The sequence below is a fragment of the Osmerus mordax genome, chromosome 1 (assembly GCF_038355195.1).
Source record: "Osmerus mordax isolate fOsmMor3 chromosome 1, fOsmMor3.pri, whole genome shotgun sequence".
NCBI classification, from domain to species: Eukaryota; Metazoa; Chordata; class Actinopteri; order Osmeriformes; family Osmeridae; genus Osmerus; species Osmerus mordax.
In genome coordinates, this window is record NC_090050.1 from 24,612,833 (window position 1) to 24,632,318 (window position 19,486).

Genomic DNA, 19,486 nt, shown 5'->3' on the forward strand with positions numbered 1-19,486 from the left:
GGTGGTCCAGGAGGGCGCTGATGAAGAAAGTGTTTTGTCCGTCTCTTCATAAACGGAGTGACTAAGTTCAGTTAAGTTCTGGATTTTAATACGTATTTATCAATCTGCAGATTGGGAGAGAAAACCAGTCTTCTGACCATAAATGACAACACAACACCAAGCTTAGGTCTCTACCAGGTCTCTCCGCTCCGAAAGCCGGAGGACCATCTTTTATAGGGCACAAGAATGTAAACATAGATTGTGACAGTCAGGCAGGAATGACGTTACAACAGTCTCAGAGAACAAGATTCACTGCTCCCAACACATGACAACTCTCACACTAGAGAGTTCATAGTTGGAGCTCTCCTTTAGTCATGACAAGGACCGTTTAGCCAGTACTTTCTCCTGACCCCGAACATCTATTAACCTGACACATAGACACAATATACTGTTATTAATAGCAAGCTTACATGATAAACGTACTAACTAGTGTCCAATGACTAGTTCTATTGATTAGTGATTAATGTAAGCACACAGGAAATCCCAATTTCTTCCACAGCGCGCTCGTCCGGGAGGGCGTGCTCGTCTGGGCGTGGTGGTCCGGGAGGGCGTGCTCGTCCGGGAGGGCGTGCTCGTCCGGGAGGGCGCGCTCGTCTGGGTGTGCTGGTCCGGGAGGGCACGCTCGTCTGGGTGTGCTGGTCCGGGAGGGCGTGCTCGTCCGGGAGGGCACGCTCGTCTGGGTGTGCTGGTCCGGGAGGGCACGCTCGTCTGGGTGTGCTGGTCCGGGAGGGCAAGCTCGTATGGACACGGTGTGCGGAAATTGTGTCTGTGTACATTTTGAAGGTGGAGGTGTTGACTCTGTACTCCTGTACTTCCTCGGTCCCTTCACAACTGCTGTTTCTCGCTCGCTCTCTCTCTCGTTCTGTCGCTCGCTTTCTCTCTCGCTCTGTCTTTCGCTTTGTCTCTCCCTCTCTCTTCCTCTCGCTCGCTCTGTCTCTCTCTGTCTCTCTCTGTCTCTCTCTCTCTCTCTGTCTCTCTCTGTCTCTGTCTCTCTCTGTCTCTCTCTGTCTCTCTCTGTCTCTCTCTCTCTGTCTCTCTCTGTCTCTCTCTGTCTCTCTCTGTCTCTCTCTCTTTCTCTCCACGTCCCAGGCAGGAGTTGTCAGACTTTGACTCGGTGAGACCACGTGACGTGGCCCCCAAGGCTCCAGCCCCAGTGTTCATCTGCAAGAGCCCAAGGCAGCCAGGCCCCAGAGATAAGGTTCCCAGGAAGGGCGACTCCATCATGCGTCACTTTCTCCAGAAGAGGCCCTCCGCCTCCACCACCACAACCTCTCCCCTTACAGAGACTCAGCAACGCCATCCAGAAGGACAGGGAGGGAGATCATCAGCCTCTGGACACAACCACGTCCAGAAAGACTCAGATGACAGCGGTCAGCTCCTGTCTGTGAAGGAGGAATGCATTCAGGAGGAGATACAGACGCTGGTGTCTGTCAAAGTGGAGAGGACTGATGTCTCCGTGTCAGAGGAGAGGACTGATGTCTCCCCCTCAACGTCACAGGTCGTCAAAGGTGAGTGCTTGTGTTTACCATACTTTAGGGGTGGGGGAAAAAATGGATTCGCATTTGAATCGCGATTCAGTCTTCTAGAGATTCATATTGATTCACAAATTAAAAAAAAAAAAAAAAAAAAAAAAATCTGTACAATTATTATCGAATTTTTTTATTGAATCTTGACCCAAAGAATCGAATCGTGAGGTACCAAAAGATTCCCACCCCTACCATACATATATTGAATAATGTTGTAATTTAGAAGAAGGTGTGTGGGGGATTTGACCCTGTGACCTCTTGATCTGCAGTGACCTAACCACTGAGCAAGTAGTTATTTCCACGTAATGCTTTTCCTAAGCCATATCCAGACAAACCTTTACACAAACTGATGTTCTTTCTCTCTAACTGACCTACACCACACTACACAACGGAGTATAACGGTACTTAGGAATGTTTGGACCTAATGTTAGTTCCCTCCAGGATCAAAATTACTCTTATTGAGAGACTTGTTGGTTAGTTGTAACTGACTTAAAATGATTGTACTCGCTGTTTAATATATTATTGCTGCTTGCTTTTTCCACAGGTACACCCTTGCACTTTTGAGGTTCATGCTGTTTAATTGTAACTTGTCTAACTACATGCTCTTATGGTTCTTCCCTTTGGGACTTATTTGGTTTTCACAATGTATGCTTCATGTTTGGTTACCCACAATGTTTGTGGCTATCTCGTTATGTTCAGTGACCTATGCACTTTTGTAGAGCTCTCTCTTGGAAGTCGCTTTGGATAAAAGCGTCTGCTAAATGCGTAAATGTAATGTAAATGTACACAGGCTGATGTGAAAATCGTTCCTATTTCTAAACGCAAGTCTTCTCTTGTGTGCCTGTTGTGCAGTGGAGTGCCCTGTGTGTTCTGTTGAAGTCGCCGCTCATTTCATCAACAAGCACCTGGACACCTGTCTGACCCGAGGACTGAAGAGGGAGAGCTTGAGAAGGTAGCTACAGGGTTTCCTGTTCCTGGTACAAGGCAGGGGCCCTTTACTTCACTTTCCTTCATCCCTTTTTTTTCTATTATTAAAAGTTCAAAAACAATTTTGTACCTCCTCCGTGCCTTGAGCATTGAAAAGGCTGCCAATCCGAGCGTTGTTGTGACATTGCTTGATGCGAGTTTTCAAAACAACGAAATAACACAAACAATCATGTCGAAACCTAAAACTCTGTAAAAAAAAATTGTAAAACTCAGGAGAGTAGGTGTTCAAACTTTTGACTGGTGCGCAATACATCAAATATGCAATATTTTAAATAGTATGCAACAGTCCCAATAAGTGAATTTACCCAAATCCACAAATAACATTAAGATAGCTCAAAACTGAGAATATTATTTGCACGTTGAATGCTTTGCACACAATGTATCCAAGATTTATATCTTTGGGACGTTTATTTTCCACTGATCAAATTAGCTTCTCCTCTTTGGCATTTGCTGCTGAGCAGAAAAGTTTCCATCCCCCCTCCCCCCATACGATATCTGATGCATGGATTCACAGAATGATGGATGTTCTTGGAGCTAAGGAAGGCTCTGTCAGACGAGCGAGCGAGCATGCGCACGACAGCGACGGAGCGCTTGATCTGCAGGAAACCTTGATGTCGTGAGTGATGGATGGCGCATGTTTCAGCTCTCACAAGCAGTGACGACCAGATAGTTCCCATTAGCGTTAGCTCTTCCCTGTCCTCACCATCCCACACAGTGACGAGACACACTGTCCGGAACGCTCTGTGTTCTAGTCTATCTCTGAATCTCCACAACTGTTCAGCAAGATCTTTTTAAATCAAAGTCTAAATTGGGCTTAGATGGAGGGGGATAGGATAAGAACAGGTAAACTGACACCGTCTCAACAGCCCAGTGTAAGAACCAGCAGATTTATTTGCCTCACAGGTGATCGCCAATAATGGAGTAGAGCTTAAGGTTCTTCATGGTTGCTGAAGCGGCTGGCTTCGTCTGTCTGCATAGTAATGAACAAGACTGAGTGTGTAATTGTGTAGGTATTTCCACATAACACATTTGCATAATGCACACTGTGCCGTATCCAGGCATAAAAACTCTTCCTGGTTACAATCGGATCCTAAAATATTAAATATGTACACCCAAGTGATATCATCACTTTGCCTCGGCTTAATTCAGTAGCTTTCAATCATCCTTCAGTGTGAAGATACTAGGATTCGTCTGCGTGTGATGGAAGCGTGCACAGTGCTTAAAAAGTAAATTGCAAATCTGCTTGAATCAGCTGGGAGTGTTTTTCAGTAGCACATACCACAAGCTGTCAAAACATATATTCCCCAACAAAATTGAAGAACGATTTTAACATGGACGCTGTTTCTTTTAATAGTCTTTAACATATTATGCTTTCTGAGTTACTAAACCATTTTGTTAGCTACTGTCTGTCCTTACAAATCCCCATGGAAAATGTTGCAACTGAGCAGACAACCATTTCTAACAGCCTCTGGTATACGAGTGCGGTAGACATCTTCATCACTCATGTCATGTCTTCCTCGCAGTGGTATTTGTTCTCGTAGTGAGCTAGTGTCGGGCCGGATGGATTCTTAGTAATACAATAGATTGTATAACCGGCCTGCAGCTTGGTTTGGCGGAACACAGGAAATGGAGCCATTCACGACATGAGGATGCAATATCTTTTAGCACGTTTAGTTACATTACATTACATTTAGTCATTTAGCAGACGAGATTCTCCCCGAAGCAAGTGGGGTGAAGTGCCTTGCCCAAGGACACAACGTCATTTGGCACGGCCGGGAATCGAACTGGCAACCTTCTGATTACTAGCCCGCTTCCCTAACCGCTCAGCCACCTGACTCCCATGACATGTTGTCAGCCGTTTGTCCTGAGAGCTGCTTGTGTATCTGTAATTATAATGATGTACAACGAAGATTCTTTGTTGGAGCATAACCCCAAAGTTGGTTTTGCTTTTATGAAACAATATGACCTCAGGAAGACGCTGTCTTCCATTGAACATGCTGTGTAAAACATTTGCATTTACATTAACGTTTTCACAGCCGTTCAGAATTGCTTAAAGCAAAACCAACACATTTTACTACAGGTAATATCTATGTATACCAGTTATGACTTCAAACAGTCTCTCACACCTTATGCTCTTCTGGTTCAATGTCATGTACTGCACTACCCCGTTTATATGGCCCAAAACCAGCAGATTTGTTCAAGGCTGTGGTGGGATAGTAACCTGAAGTCGGGAAGTTGTGAAACTTTTTTTTAAAAGGCAGGCACTTTCAAAAAACCCTTGGCAGGTGATTAGATGAACCATCATGGGCTTAAACCACGCCCAAAGCTGCCAGTAGTTCCTCAAAGGACATTGAATGGTCCAAACCACTGTGTTTCAGACACTAACAAATAAATTGTAGCTTGGCTAGACGGATTCTCGCGTGATTTCGCTAAACCTGCCGTCTTGCGGTTAAAGTGATGGTGCCACCCTGGCTACAGTCACACAGCAGCTGAATGTCGCCCCAATCAGATGTTTCCCTTCATATGGATTTGGGACACTTTCCAATGTGGTCTTAAATCAGTCACATCGGAATTGAGCCCAAAAAATCTGATCTGATAACAGGAGCATTAAGGCTTGCCTGTGCCCTCTGCCAGCTCTGATATCAGGAGCATTAAGGCTTGCCTGTGCCCTCTGCCAGCTCTGATATCACGAGCATTAAGGCTTGCCTGTGCCCTCCTCCAGATCTGATATCAGGAGAATTAAGGCTTGCCTGTGCCCTCCTCCAGCTCTGATATCAGGAGCATTAAGGCTTGCCTGTGCCCTCCTCCAGATCTGATATCAGGAGCATTAAGGCTTGCCTGTGTCCTCTACCAGCTCTGATATCAGGAGCATTAAGGCTTGCCTGTGCCCTCCTCCAGCTCTGATATCAGGAGCATTAAGGCTTGCCTGTGTCCTCTACCAGCTCTGATATCAGGAGCATTAAGGCTTGCCTGTGCCCTCCTCCAGCTCTGATATCAGGAGCATTAAGGCTTGCCTGTGCCCTCTGCCAGCTCTGATATCAGGAGCATTAAGGCTTGCCTGTGTCCTCTACCAGCTCTGATATCAGGAGCATTAAGGCTTGCCTGTGCCCTCCTCCAGCTCTGATATCAGGAGCATTAAGGCTTGCCTGTGCCCTCCTCCAGCTATGATATCAGGAGCATTAAGGCTTGCCTGTGCCCTCTGCCAGCTCTGATATCAGGAGCATTAAGGCTTGCCTGTGTCCTCTACCAGCTCTGATATCAGGAGCATTAAGGCTTGCCTGTGCCCTCCTCCAGATCTGATATCAGGAGCATTAAGGCTTGCCTGTGCCCTCCTCCAGATCTGATATCAGGAGCATTAAGGCTTGCCTGTGTCCTCTACCAGCTCTGATATCAGGAGCATTAAGGCTTGCCTGTGCCCTCCTCCAGATCTGATATCAGGAGCATTAAGGCTTGCCTGTGCCCTCCTCCAGCTCTGATATCAGGAGCATTAATGCTTGCCTGTGCCCTCCTCCAGCTCGCTAGGTGGGGATGCGGACAGGAGACGCCCCATGGCCAAGCTGGTGTACACGCTGCTGTCCACGCAAGAGCTGAAGAGAAGGCTGAAGGACTGTCACCTGTCCGCCACTGGTCCTCGTTCCCACCTGGAGCAGAGACTCCAGGAGTTTGTCCACATCTACAACTCACAGTGTGACTCCCTCCAACCCAAATCAGGTGAGCGAGAAGAACCGGAGACGTGAAGGTTTTTTGTGTGTGTTTCTTTACAAGGTTTCGCTTCTTTTTAGTAGATAGTAGATACAATAAAGAACTTATTTATCAGCCACCATTACAATTCCCAGTGTGTCATCCTCCAATTTGAATCAGGTTGAATAACATTTTCACTCCTTTTAAATAGCTAGTAGATAAGAGTTCTTTATGGTATCAGGTAGCAGAACTCTCTTCAAACAATCATCTGTAATCGATGTCCAGTAAAGGAGTAAGGCTGAGATTCTTTCTTTGACAGTTTGAATACTAGAGCACTGTGGATCTGAAAAGAGATTTATTTGAAAAAAGGAGATTGGGCATAATGACAATTGTCCAACAATGTTGTATTTCAACAACATTGCTTCCTCTAGAAGCTCTGAAATTATACCTGCTAATGTACACTTGAAAGGGCGTGTTTGTTTGTGTGTTCCCTGAGGGGGAGTGCGATGTGGAAGTGGGATTTCCAACCATCACCATTCAGCATGTGCTTTTCTATCTCTGTGTAGGTGTGCGCCCAGCGCACATGTGTTTCCATATATTATCAGGCAATTTGTCGTTTGCAGTAATTGAGAATTTCTGAATTGCCGTTTAGCATACACATGGGAGATGTTGTGTCACCATCAGTTTATTTAATTTTTATAGGGACAGTGCACAATTAATCAACGTTACAGTAGAAAACCTTAGAAAAACAAGGTTATTTCTGGTTATTGATATGTCTTTATAATGTATGCCCTAGTAAAAACATCTGGCACTAAACATACTTAGATAATTGCATTAAGTTGTTCATGGACTTTCAGTGTACCATGTGGATGTCCACATGCAATTTGATTGCGGAGCACCCAGAAATATGAAATAAATGGTGTTGTTTATTCAGGAAAATATTTGGATTGGCAAGAAACTGTTGAAGAAAGGAATTATAAATAAACCTTTAGCAAGGAATTATAAATAAACCTTTAGCAAGGAATTATAAATAAACCTTAAGGAAGGATAGGTGTGCAGCCTCTTTTCTAATCCACATCCCTGCTAAGGTTCAGGTCTGTGGAGGCAATCTGCTGTGCGGGGGACTGTGACACGCTCTCAAATGGCTGGGACTCTGATTTACAGTTTCCCCACGTTGACCCATTCCCCAGCAAATCTCGCTCGTCTCTCGAACACACACACACACACGCATACACACACACACACACACACACATACATACACACGCATACACACACACACATACATACACACGCATACACACACACCACGCACATGTTCAGCCAAGCCAAAATCTCAGTTTGGATGTCTAAAAGCCATTCGTTACTGCAGAGGACCAATGACTCACTAATCTTACTTTTGGCTTAGATTCTTCCCAAAGTGATAAATGTCTGTGGGGTTGTCCACACTGACTGAAGATAGATCTCTCTCTCTATACACACACACACACACACACACACACACACACACACACACACTTAAGTAGCGGCCCTTTTCAAACTGTTCTGTATGATTGAATACAAGGGGGATGACTGTGCTCTGTTCTCAGTAGGCACTTAATCTCTTCGTTGTTATGATGTTGTTACCGGTTGAGTCGGGGGGATAAAAGACCGTCAACAACACATGTAACTAAGGCATCCTGCTGAGCTCATTACATTAGAAACGGTCTGAAACGGTGTCCTCTGTTGTTATGTTCTTGAGTGGTACACACCAGAAGAATGTGGAAATCCCCGGTAGAGCCGTTAGATTTGAAGTAGTTGCTAAAGTTTCCTGTTGTTCAGTTCTCAAGGATCTCTGGGGAGTCCACATCTCTGGCTGCCGTCTTGTGGGTCCAAACTCAAATCCAGGGAACAGCCCGGTTTATACAAACAAAACAAGTGTGTCGCCCTGTGGGTCATAGAAGTCTATCTCCTGTTAATAGCTGAAGACATCGCCAAAGAAGTGGAGGCCGCCGAGAAGATTAGGAACCAGCTACAGCGCGAAACCAAACGCGTACGTCACAGCAACCGTCGTCGAGAGACATTTCTCTCGGTAGGCTCTGAAATAAATCAGAGCTTTAAGAACTATTGTAAAGTCCTTGTTTAGTAAACCAGCATATTTTATCAATAACTACAACCGCAAATTATTTCATTGCTCTGTTTCCTTCCGTTCGATGTGTCCTACAGACCATGGTGTTCAGCAAGAACCAGTCGGCGGAAGAGATCGACGAGCTGCATTCAAATTACAGTAAGTTCTCTCCATCGATTGATTGACAGCGGGAGTTGTTTTGTTTCCTTCCCTTCTGTGCGAGATCATCACAGAGGGGGAGTTGTTTATAGAGCGAGTGTCTGCGACAGGAAGTTCTGAGACTATTGGTTAGGTGACGGCCTGATTTGACCACAGTGCTGTACATGTAGAACTTGAAGAAGTATCTTGTTTTGCTGTGAAAGTGCCATGTAAAATTCAGTACAAGTTCAAGACTAAATCTAAGTATTTATGACAGATCTGTAAGGTGCAGGTGTCTGATACACTCAAGCTGAGCATCTCAGAGGACTGGACAAAGAATACAGGAATGAAGGGCAGTTAAATAATATCACAATATGGGAGGTTTTACTCTCACAAGAAACATCAGGGGGAAGACAATCAGCACAGCCTTTTCCAAGAGAATCAAGGGTCTTGATGGCTTTTGTTTAGGCTTTAAATACGGCTCCTAGATATTGACCCTGACATTCCATGTTCTCATGAGCTAATATAGCAGGGTATAGATCAAACATAGTTTATTATATTCAGAACATTCAAAACAGTAAGAAAATTAATATAGTAATTATTTGTCATCTTTATTATTGTTAATTGATCAGTGGTTAATGACAGACCTCTTCGTACTGTACTGTACTATAAACACAGACGAGATATAGCAGCGTTTGGCTTTCTCCTGAATTGATATAACCTGTGCAGCCTGGCGATGCTTACCTTTCAGTTAGTTGTCATCCTAAATCAATACCTCCATCAGTCGCAGAAGTGCGCACTTTCTAAATGCTCACCTAGGAGTCGTTTTCTCTCTGATTCTGCCAGTCCTGCACACAGACCACAACACAGACGAATAATGAACGAGGCCGACTTCATTGTCCTCAAGAAGTGCTGCCTCTGGTCTGTGTGGGAGTAAAGCCAGAGCTCTTAAACACTGTTTTCCACTCGGTGTCCAAAAGTGATGCATGCCAGCTGGGTCACATCTAGAGAGATGTGATCGATACTTACAGGAACACCTCGTTTCATAGGGTGTCAGCTGAGGGGATGTCATCTTGGGGAGCTTTGAGCAAAGTATTGCCAGGAAGACCATTAACTCCCCATTAAACCTGGTTCTCGGTAATTTATCTTAACTCAACAGTGGCGAGTGTTGGAAGCAGGTAGCCTGTGTGTGTGATGGGAAGGAGGTGTGTGTGTTGCGGGGAGCTGTCTTTGTGTGTGGTGTGTGGAGGTGGGTGTGTGTGGGGGGGTGGTGGGGGGTGGGGGGTGGGGGGGTGGATAGTCTACCACTCAAGCTACCTGTTGAGGTGATGAAGCAGCAGGCAGAGACTTCAAGAGACGACCAGAAAGGGGCGGGGCTTCCACCTAGGCCCAGGAGGACCAGTCACTTCCTCATTAACTCATGAATCAGCTCCAATCCTAACCAGACTGAGTGTTTGCTTTCTCTTAAGGGCAGAGCTGAGACCAGGACGGGGAGCTGGAGGGGCAGTTTGCCAGGTTGAGTTGATTCAGAGGAGGGAGATGAAAGCGGTCTAACATTGAGAAGAGGGGGATATTGAAATATTGATTTGACTGACGGTGGGTGGGGTGCTTTAAATAGCCCCTGCGCTGTGATAACCGTTTATTAATCAAAGGAGGTCGAGAATGACTCACTGTTCTGGTGATGGAGTTGGTGAATGGGCCAATAGGAGGGAGGGAAGCGGAGGGAGGGAGGAGCTCTTTCTGTGAGCTTTCAAAGGTGTCATTTTACCGCACCATTTTACATAGTCCGCACCCCCACACCCCTGCACCCCCACACCCCCGCACCCCTGCACCCCCACACCCCTGCACCCCCACACCCCCGCACCCCCACACCCCTGCACCCCCACACCCCCGCACCCCTGCACCCCCGCCCCCCTGCACCCCCACACCCCTGCACCCCCGCACCTCCACACCCCCGCACCTCCACACCCCCGCACCTCCACACCCCCGCACCTCCGCACCTCCACACCCCCGCACCTCCACACCCCCGCACCCCCACACCCCCGCACCCCCACACCCCCGCACCTCCACACCCCCGCACCCCCACACCCCCGCACCTCCACACCCCTGCACCCCTGCACCTCCACACCTCCGCACCCCTGCACCCCCACACCTCCACACCCCCGCACCTCCACACCCCCGCACCTCCACACCCCTGCACCCCCGCACCTCCACACCCCCGCACCCCTGCACCCCCGCACCTCCACACCCCCGCACCCCTGCACCCCCGCACCTCCACACCCCCGCACCTCCACACCCCCGCACCCCTGCACTTGTGATGGTGGGTTTGACTTCAGCAACAACAGCGCAGACACCTGGACAGCATCTTCTTGATCATGTGGTCTCCGTTGGGCCGACATGTGTCTTTAATACGGCCCAGGGTCCTTTTCAGTGCCCGGGCAGGCCAGCCCCTCTGGGAGGGTTTGTCCCGGGCAGGCCAGCCCCTCTGGGAGGGTTTGTCCCGGGCAGGCCAGCCCCTCTGGGAGGGTTTGTCCCGGGCAGGCCAGCCCCTCTGGGAGGGTTTGTCCCGGGCAGGCCAGCCCCTCTGGGAGGGTTTGTCCCGGGCAGGCCAGCCCCTCTGGGAGGGTTTGTCCCGGGCAGGCCAGCCCCTCTGGGAGGGTTTGTCCCGGGCAGGCCAGCCCCTCTGGGAGGGTTTGTCCCGGGCAGGCCAGCCCCTCTGGGAGGGTTTGTCCCGGGCAGGCCAGCCCCTCTGGGAGGGTTTGTCCCGGGCAGGCCAGCCCCTCTGGGAGGGTTTGTCCCGGGCAGGCCAGCCCCTCTGGGAGGGTTCGTCTGATCCTGGCTGGCTTTTGAACATTGTTTATTTGTCAGATGGCTTTTGCACTCAATGTTCCCTCTGAGCTTGTCATTGCAACTGCTGTCATGTCGCTCTGCAGCACATGTTTTTACTTCAAATGGCACTCCACGAAGGCATCAATGCTACTTCCAAAATGAGGATGTGTCCTCATCTGTGACTGCTGAAGATTTGAGACTTAATGCTGGATGCAGCAACAACAAAAGATATTTAATAAAATTTCTTTCTTTGATCTCACATCTTTTTCAGTCATAGCTCTTCAGAAGATCTCCACATGCGGATTGTTTCTCTGGTGGAGTTTAAATCCATCATTCGTTTTTGGATTATTGCCCACAATTAACCTATTGCCCTCTCTCTCTCTCTCTCTCGCCTGCCTCCGCGCACGCATACCCGTCTAACGTTCCCATGACGACTGTTTGCCCACCATCAAGTGAAGAAGGTTGGCCATTAAGGACATCTGGTCGATGGGGACTGTGTAATTCCCAATTCCCTATATGAGATCAGATCAGAGTCTCTCTCTGTCTGTCTGTCTCTCTCTCTCTCTCTCTCTCTCTCTCTCTCTCTCTCTCTCTCTCTCTCTCTCTGTCTCTCTGTCTCTCTGTCTCTCTCTCTGTCTCTCTCTCTGTCTGTGTCTCTCTCTCCCTTCATCTCTGTTGAGATGAGTCTAAGCCCCGTGTTTACACACATGCTGTGATATTTCATCCGTGACAGGGCTCCAACCGTCCGTGACATTTGGGCACATCACCCCTCAGAAGTTGGCCATTGATTGACATCCGGTTTCCGTGGCGACCGGACCGGTGAGTCAACGATGGTTCAGCATCACGCAAGGCCTTTGTTGACGACAAGACACACACACACACACACAGGGGGCCCAGCACCCAGGTGTGTGGGCCCCCTCTGCCTCCTAGAGGGACCCAGCCCCCAGGTGTGTGGGCCCCCTCTGCCTCCTAGAGGGACCCAGCCCCCAGGTGTGTGGGCCCCCTCTGCCTCCTAGAGGGACCCAGCCCCCAGGTGTGTGGGCCCCCTCTGCCTCCTAGAGGGACCCAGCCCCCAGGTGTGTGGGCCCCCTCTGCCTCCTAGAGGGACCCAGCCCCCAGGTGTGTGGGCCCCCTCTGCCTCCTAGAGGGACCCAGCACCCAGGTGTCTGGGCCCCCTCTGCCTCCTAGAGGGACCCAGCCCCCAGGTGTGTGGGCCCCCTCTGCCTCCTAGAGGGACCCAGCCCCCAGGTGTGTGGGCCCCCTCTGCCTCCTAGAGGGACCCAGCCCCCAGGTGTGTGGGCCCCCTCTGCCTCCTAGAGGGACCCAGCTCCCAGGTGTCTGGGCCCCCTCTGCCTCCTAGAGGAACCCAGCCCCCAGGTGTGTGGGCCCCCTCTGCCTCCTAGAGGGACCCAGCCCCCAGGTGTGTGGGCCCCCTCTGCCTCCTAGAGGGACCCAGCACCCAGGTGTCTGGGCCCCCTCTGCCTCCTAGAGGGACCCAGCCCCCAGGTGTGTGGGCCCCCTCTGCCTCCTAGAGGGACCCAGCACCCAGGTGTCTGGGCCCCCTCTGCCTCCTAGAGGGACCCAGCCCCCAGGTGTGTGGGCCCCCTCTGCCTCCCAGAGGGACCCAGCACCCAGGTATCTGCAGCGCCATGTGGCTGCGACTCCAACAGGCAGTCAGGTTCTTTGGAGATACCAGGAACATAGTTAATTTCAATGTAAATTGCTTCAGTAAATCAGAGAATACTTTTTTGAAAATGAAAGTATGTGTCGCTCTGAATATTACTTTTCCGGGTGAGTTTGGGGGGGGCAATATACTTTGTTGTGGCAGCAGCCTTAGCCAGCATTAGCATATGGCATGTTAAGTAGAAGTAATGTGCTGGAGATGGAATTCATTCAATCCCATAAATTGACTCTCAACACACATGCAGAACTAATGCAGTGATTAGATGAAATCTGACTTCCATTTGTGTGACCAATGATTTTTTGATGGAAAGAAATCAGGCTGTGTGCACCAGGATGACAGTCTCCAGGGGGGGTAGGGTTGGGGGGGGGGGGGGGGTATTCTTGGCTCCCAGGGGCCCCTGGGTCAAGGTTGAAACTCTTCTTTTTTTTTTAACTTACATTACATTTACATTTAGTCATTTAGCAGACGCTCTTATCCAGAGCGACTTACAGTAAGTACAGGGACATTCCCCCCGAGGCAAGTAGGGTGAAGTGCCTTGCCCAAGGACACAACGTCAGTTGCCATGACCGGGAATCGAACTGGCAACCTTTGGATTACTAGTCCGACTCCTTCACCGCTCAGCCACCTGACTTCCTTACTGTTCTCGGCCCTGGAAAAATCCCTCCATCCCTCCGTATCTTGGTGTGCACCTGAATATCCTCTTCTGCCTTGCTAACCCGATCATTATTTATTTGTGTGATTTAACTTCATTGGCGCTTGATAAGACCCCAGCCCGGGTGGAGCTCTCGTGTGGTGCAGAGGCAGAGGCAGAGACAGAGGCAGAGGCAGAGGCAGGTGACCGTAGGGATGAAAAACATGGTGTGAAATGTGAAGTTAACACAGACCAGGCGGCCCTCTAGCGACTCGGGTATAAACACACATCAGCTCGGTTTTATCCTCTAAACATCGAAGCTGCAGGAATGTTCTGATCCACACAAGGCGGGCTCTCTCCTCCTGCTCCTCCTGGGGGCTCGGTTCCCCCTGCAAGCTCCCCTCCTGCCCCTCCTGCCCCTCCTGCTCCTCCTGCTCCCCTCCTGCTCCTCCTGCTCTCCTCATGCTCCCCTCCTGCTCCCCTCCTGCTCTCCTCCTGCTCCTCCTGCTCTCGTCCTGCTTCTCCTGCTCCTCTCCTGCCCCTCCTGCTCCACTCCTGCCCCTCATGCTCCTCCTGCTCCTTTCCTGCCCCTCCTGCCCCTCCTGCTCCCCTCCTGCTCCTCCTGCTCCTCTCCTGCCCCTCCTGCTCCACTCCTGCCCCTCCTGCTCCCCTCCTGCTCCTCTCCTGCCCCTCCTGCTCCACTCCTGCCCCTCCTGCTCCCCTCCTGCTCCCCTCCTTCCCCTCCTGCTCCCCTCCTGCCCCTCCTGCTCCCCTCCTGCTCCCCTCCTGCTCCTCCTGCTCCCCTCCTGCTCCTCCTGCCCCTCCTGCTCCTCCTGCTCCCCTCCTGCTCCTCCTGCCCCTCCTGCTCCTCCTGCTCCCCTCCTGCGGGCTCTGCTCCTCTCTTATGGTGAATAGAATGACCGGAGTAGCGTGCGTACCATGCAGGCCCAGGCCTCACCACGGTGGGTTTGAATCTGGCCTTGGCCCTTTGCTGCATGGCTTCCCCCCCCCCCCCCCCCTCTCTCTCTCCCTGCCTTTCCTGTCCCACTTCACTTAAATACAACTGTCCAATAAAACACGAACCCCCCCCCCCCAAATCTTTGTAAAAAAACAGAATAAAACGGTTTATAAAACGGTTTATAAAACGGTTTATAAAACGGTTTATAAAACGGTTTCTACCCCTGGGATTCCCCCGGGCACAACGAGGCTGAAGGCAGCAGTGGGTTCCTCTACCGTGTAGCCTCAGGAGGTTCCCCAGGACGGCCTCCAGGCCCGCTGGGCTAATAGCTGAGCTGAGCTGGACCCTGAGAACACAATGAACAGGGCTGGGCCTGGAACAGCAGAGGGAAGGCATCGTGATGAAATCACCATCCCCAACAGCCTGTTGGTAATGCAATTCTGTCCAGACAGGACGAGGATGTGGAATGCTTTGGGTCTAAGTTGTATTGACAGGAGGGCAGTCGTAGGACATCAGGATTTTAATTGGGAAATAGTAAGAAATGTTGTTGTTGCGAAGCTCTTTAAAAAAAAAAAAAACTAAAAAAGGAGATGTTGGAGCTAAAGCATTCTGGGAAATTCTAGGAAAGGCATGTTGTCTTTTATGCTTTGTGTTTCTGGGTGAAAACCTTGTAATTGATTATTTTTGGGTTTAAAACTCGGTTGTCTTTCTTTTTGAAAGGAACTATTGCCCTTAATGTTCGCAAACAATGTGTTCCTGCTTTCTCTGAGCTGAATGAAAACCATCTGATTTTGGACTGTGCTTTGATTCCCAATGTACCATGTGTGGCTTTTGTTTAGTTTCTTTCGTTCGTGTGGGCAATGTTTATTTCTGGTTTGATTTAATCCCAGTTCTGTTAGGGTTGGCATGTGTTTCTGTGGGTGATCAGTCGCTTCATGGTGTTTCTTATTGTCAGTAATGAACATGTTAGGAAAGGCTCCAGTGTTTGTTGCCCTTTGTCAGGCAAAACAGAAAGGTTCACGGATATTTCACCTAACTATAACACACACACACACGGACAGTCACACACACGGACACACACCCTTCGCATTTCTCTCTCTCTCCTCACCCCCCTCCCACCTGTGTTTAGCAACAGGATACATCCATCTTAGTTTCCTCTGCATGTCTGTTCTCTGCATGTGTGTTCTCTGCATGTGTGTTCTCTGCATGTCTGTTCTCTGCATGTCTGTTCTCTGCATGTCTGTTCTCTGCATGTCTGTTCTCTGCATGTGTGTTCTCTGCATGTCTGTTCTCTGCATGTCTGTTCTCTGCATGTCTTTTCTCTGCATGTCTGTTCTCTGCATGTCTGTTCTCTGCATGTGTGTTCTCTGCATGTGTGTTCTCTGCATGTCTGTTCTCTGCATGTCTGTTCTCTGCATGTCTTTTCTCTGCATGTCTGTTCTCTGCATGTGTGTTCTCTGCATGTGTGTTCTCTGCATGTCTCTGTGGGGACCACTGGCCGCTCACCCCCCCCTCCCCTCTTGGTCTTGCAGGACAGCAGCACAGCAGGGAGTTTGGGCACCTGATCGCTGAGGTCCGGGCGCGCATGGGCACCAGCGGCAGACGGCAGCAGATCAAACAGGAAGTGGAAGACGGAGGGAGGGAAGAGCCGGCGACCGAGGGGAGATGTGTCAGGAGCCTGGCAGGTTAGTGCCTAACCTCCCCCTTCCCCTCCACCCCCCTAGGAGAGGCCCCTCCAGCCTCACGCTGCCCGACTCAGCAAACCTCAGTCAATAAGCAATCTGTGAAAGGGGAGCGGAGGACAGGCTGCTTTGTGATTACCATCTGGGTTCTCAGATCAGAGGGATGTGTAGTCTCCCGCCCCCTTCCCCTAACACCTCCACTTGCCTGCCTTTAAATCCCAGCAGCACTTGCTGACTGCTCCACAGGCGGCCTGGTCTAATCAGAGGCCAGTTCTCATCATAACGCCCTGGGGGATACCCATGAGGCTGTTGGCTGAAAATAGATTCTGCATTGGGCATCTACTTTCACGTGAGGAGAGTGGGGGATGTAGAGAGAAAGGGGGAGGGAGGGAGTGTGTCCACTTCCATCTTGTGTCAAGTTACATTTACATTTTACATTTACTCATTTAGCAGACACTCTTATCCAGAGCGACTTACAGTAAGTACAGGGACATTCCCCCGAGGCAAGCAGGGTGAAGTGCCTTGCCCAAGGACACAACGTCTTTTTTGCACAGCCGGGAATCGAATCGGCAACCTTAATTAATAGCCCGATTCCCTAACCGCTTAGCCACCTGTCTCCCTCACACTTGTTGAAATGGATCATTCGAGAGCGCAGAAACATCCCTGTTCTAGAATGCAGAAACATCCCTGTTCTAGAATGCAGAAACAGCCCTGTTCTAGAATGCAGAAACAGCCCTGTTCTAGAATGCAGAAACAGCCCTGTTCTAGAATGCAGAAACAGCCCTGTTCTAGAATGCAGAAACAGCCCTGTTCTAGAGCGCAGAAACAGCCCTGTTCTAGAATGCAGAAACAGCCCTATTCTAGAATGCAGAAACAGCCCTGTTCTAAAACGCAGAAACAGCCCTGTTCTAGAGCGCAGAAACAGCCCTGTTCTAGAATGCAGAAACAGCCCTGTTCTAGAATGCAGAAACAGCTCTGTTCTAGAGCGCAGAAACAGCTCTGTTCTAGAGCGCAGAAACAGCTCTGTTCTAGAGCGCAGAAACAGCCCTGTTCTAGAATGCAGAAACAGCCCTGTTCTAGAATGCAGAAACAGCCCTGTTCTAGAACGCAGAAACAGCCCTGTTCTAGAGCGCAGAAACAGCCCTGTTCTAGAGCGCAGAAACAGCCCTGTTCTAGAATGCAGAAACAGCCCTGTTCTAGAGCGCAGAAACAGCCCTGTTCTAGAGCGTAGAAACAGCCCTGTTCTAGAGCGCAGAAACAGCCCTGTTCTAGAGCGCAGAAACAGCCCTGTTCTAGAGCGCAGAAACAGCCCTGTTCTAGAGCGCAGAAACAGCCCTGTTCTAGAACGCGGAGCGTTCGCCACACCTGCGGCAGCTGGGCGAGCACCGTTCTCCTCCGGCTGGCTCCAGCTTCACCGCCGCCTGGGAGATGCGTGGGCCTGGCGTGGGGGGGAATGTTCTGGAGGACCGGAGGCTGCAGCTTAAACACCGCGGCTCTCTAATGGAACACGGGCGTGACTGATGTAAATGATATGCGTTTCCACGGAGATACGCGTGTACATGCTTGGGGGACGGACGGGTTTTAAATTGAAGACGTGTGTGTGTGTGTGTGTGTGTGTGTGTGTGTGTGTGTGTGTGTGTGTGTGTGTGTGTGTGTGTGTGTGTGTGTGTGTGTGTGTGTGTGTGTGTGTGTTGAAGACAAACCTGTGTTTGCGTGCGGTTGCGTGTGTGCATGTGTGTGCGAGGGACTTCAAGGGCACTGGCCAGACACATGTTTTCCTCTGATCCCATGTGATGACTTCCTGTCTGCAGGTGAAGCGGGAGGACCGGACGGCGACGCCCGCGTGTCTGAGCGCGCTCAGGAGACCCCGTCCAAGCCAGACCCGGCCGGGGTCACGGCAGGGGTCACGGCCGGGGTCACGGCAGGGTCGGCCAGCCCATCTTACAGCGACGTGTCCATCAGCAGGTGAGAAGCTATTCCGGTCTGCCGGTTCTGCTCCTGTGAAAAAGGGTGTTTGTGTTGAGATGACCGTGGACATAGACTGATGTGTAGGCTGCTCTCTGATAGGGCAGGAGGGAGTGTAGGCTGCTCTCTGATAGGGCAGGAGGGAGTGTAGGCTGCTCTCTGATAGGGCAGGAGGGAGTGTAGGCTGCTCTCTGATAGGGCAGGAGGGAGTGTAGGCCACTCTCTGATAGGGCAGGAGGGAGTGTAGGCCACTCTCTGATAGGGCAGGAGGGAGTGTAGGCTGCTCTCTGATAGGGCAGGAGGGAGTGTAGGCTGCTCTCTGATAGGGCAGGAGGGCCAGGAACAGGAAGGGGGTGGAGCAGGACAGTGCTAGAGGGCAGCTTCTGGTTCTGTCCTGTGCACAGTCTTCCAGGGCTACATACAGTATACCCATGCCTACCAGGGCTACATACAGTATATCCATGCCTACCAGGGCTACGTACAGTATATCCATGCCTACCAGGGCTACGTACAGTATACCCATGCCTACCAGGGCTACATACATCGCTATATTTAGACCGATGCCCACCCCTGTGTCCAGCCCAGCCTCCAGGCCTACGTGCGCTAACAAGCTTTTCTGTCAGGTTGAGTCTGAAGAGCTAAACCTCCTCACATATGTGGACCAGGGTCTGAAGGTCTGATACTGTGGACCAGGGTCTGAAGGTCTGATACTGTGGACCAGGGTCTGAAGGTCTGATACTGTGGACCAGGGTCTGAAGGTCTGATACTGTGGACCAGGGTCTGAAGGTCTGATACTGTGGACCAGGGTCTGAAGGTCTGATACTGTGGACCAGGGTCTGAAGGTCTGATACTGTGGACCAGGGTCTGAAGGTCTGATACTGTGGACCAGGGTCTGAAGGTCTGATACTGTGGACCAGGGTCTGAAGGTCTGATACTGTGGACCAGGGTCTGAAGGTCTGATACTGTGGACCAGGGTCTGATACTGTGGCAGGGAGGAGGGTGCCTGTCCAGTTAACATATTTTCAAACTGCCCAGACGTTGAGGAAGAGATCCATCCACACACTGACCCTGCAGGCTTCTGCCCCTGCAGGCTTCTGCCCCTGCAGGCTTCTGCCCCTGCAGGCTTCTGCCCCTGCAGGCTTCTGCCCCTGCAGGCTTCTGCCCCTGCAGGCTTCTGCCCCTGCAGGCTTCTGACCCTGCAGGCTTCTGACCCTGCAGGCTTCTGAACTTTCAAACGTAAAAAATGACGAAGACAGGCCG

The 19,486-nt window shown here is 50.5% G+C and overlaps 1 protein-coding gene across 5 annotated transcripts in view; it reads left to right on the forward strand.

Moving 5' to 3' along the window:
* Window positions 1-19,486, forward strand: part of rad18 (RAD18 E3 ubiquitin protein ligase) — a 41,231-nt gene that overhangs the window by 6,282 nt on the left and 15,463 nt on the right. For 4 of the 5 annotated variants that reach the window (XM_067246532.1, XM_067246548.1, XM_067246566.1 and 1 more), the window contains 7 exons: window positions 1,129-1,547; window positions 2,418-2,517; window positions 6,067-6,263; window positions 8,194-8,303; window positions 8,438-8,498; window positions 16,112-16,264; window positions 18,073-18,226. In XM_067246532.1, coding sequence (XP_067102633.1) covers window positions 1,129-1,547; window positions 2,418-2,517; window positions 6,067-6,263; window positions 8,194-8,303; window positions 8,438-8,498; window positions 16,112-16,264; window positions 18,073-18,226 — 1,194 coding nt within the window. The remainder of the gene's footprint in view (window positions 1-1,128; window positions 1,548-2,417; window positions 2,518-6,066; window positions 6,264-8,193; window positions 8,304-8,437; window positions 8,499-16,111; window positions 16,265-18,072; window positions 18,227-19,486) is intronic. The other variant, XM_067246540.1, reaches the window with a different exon arrangement.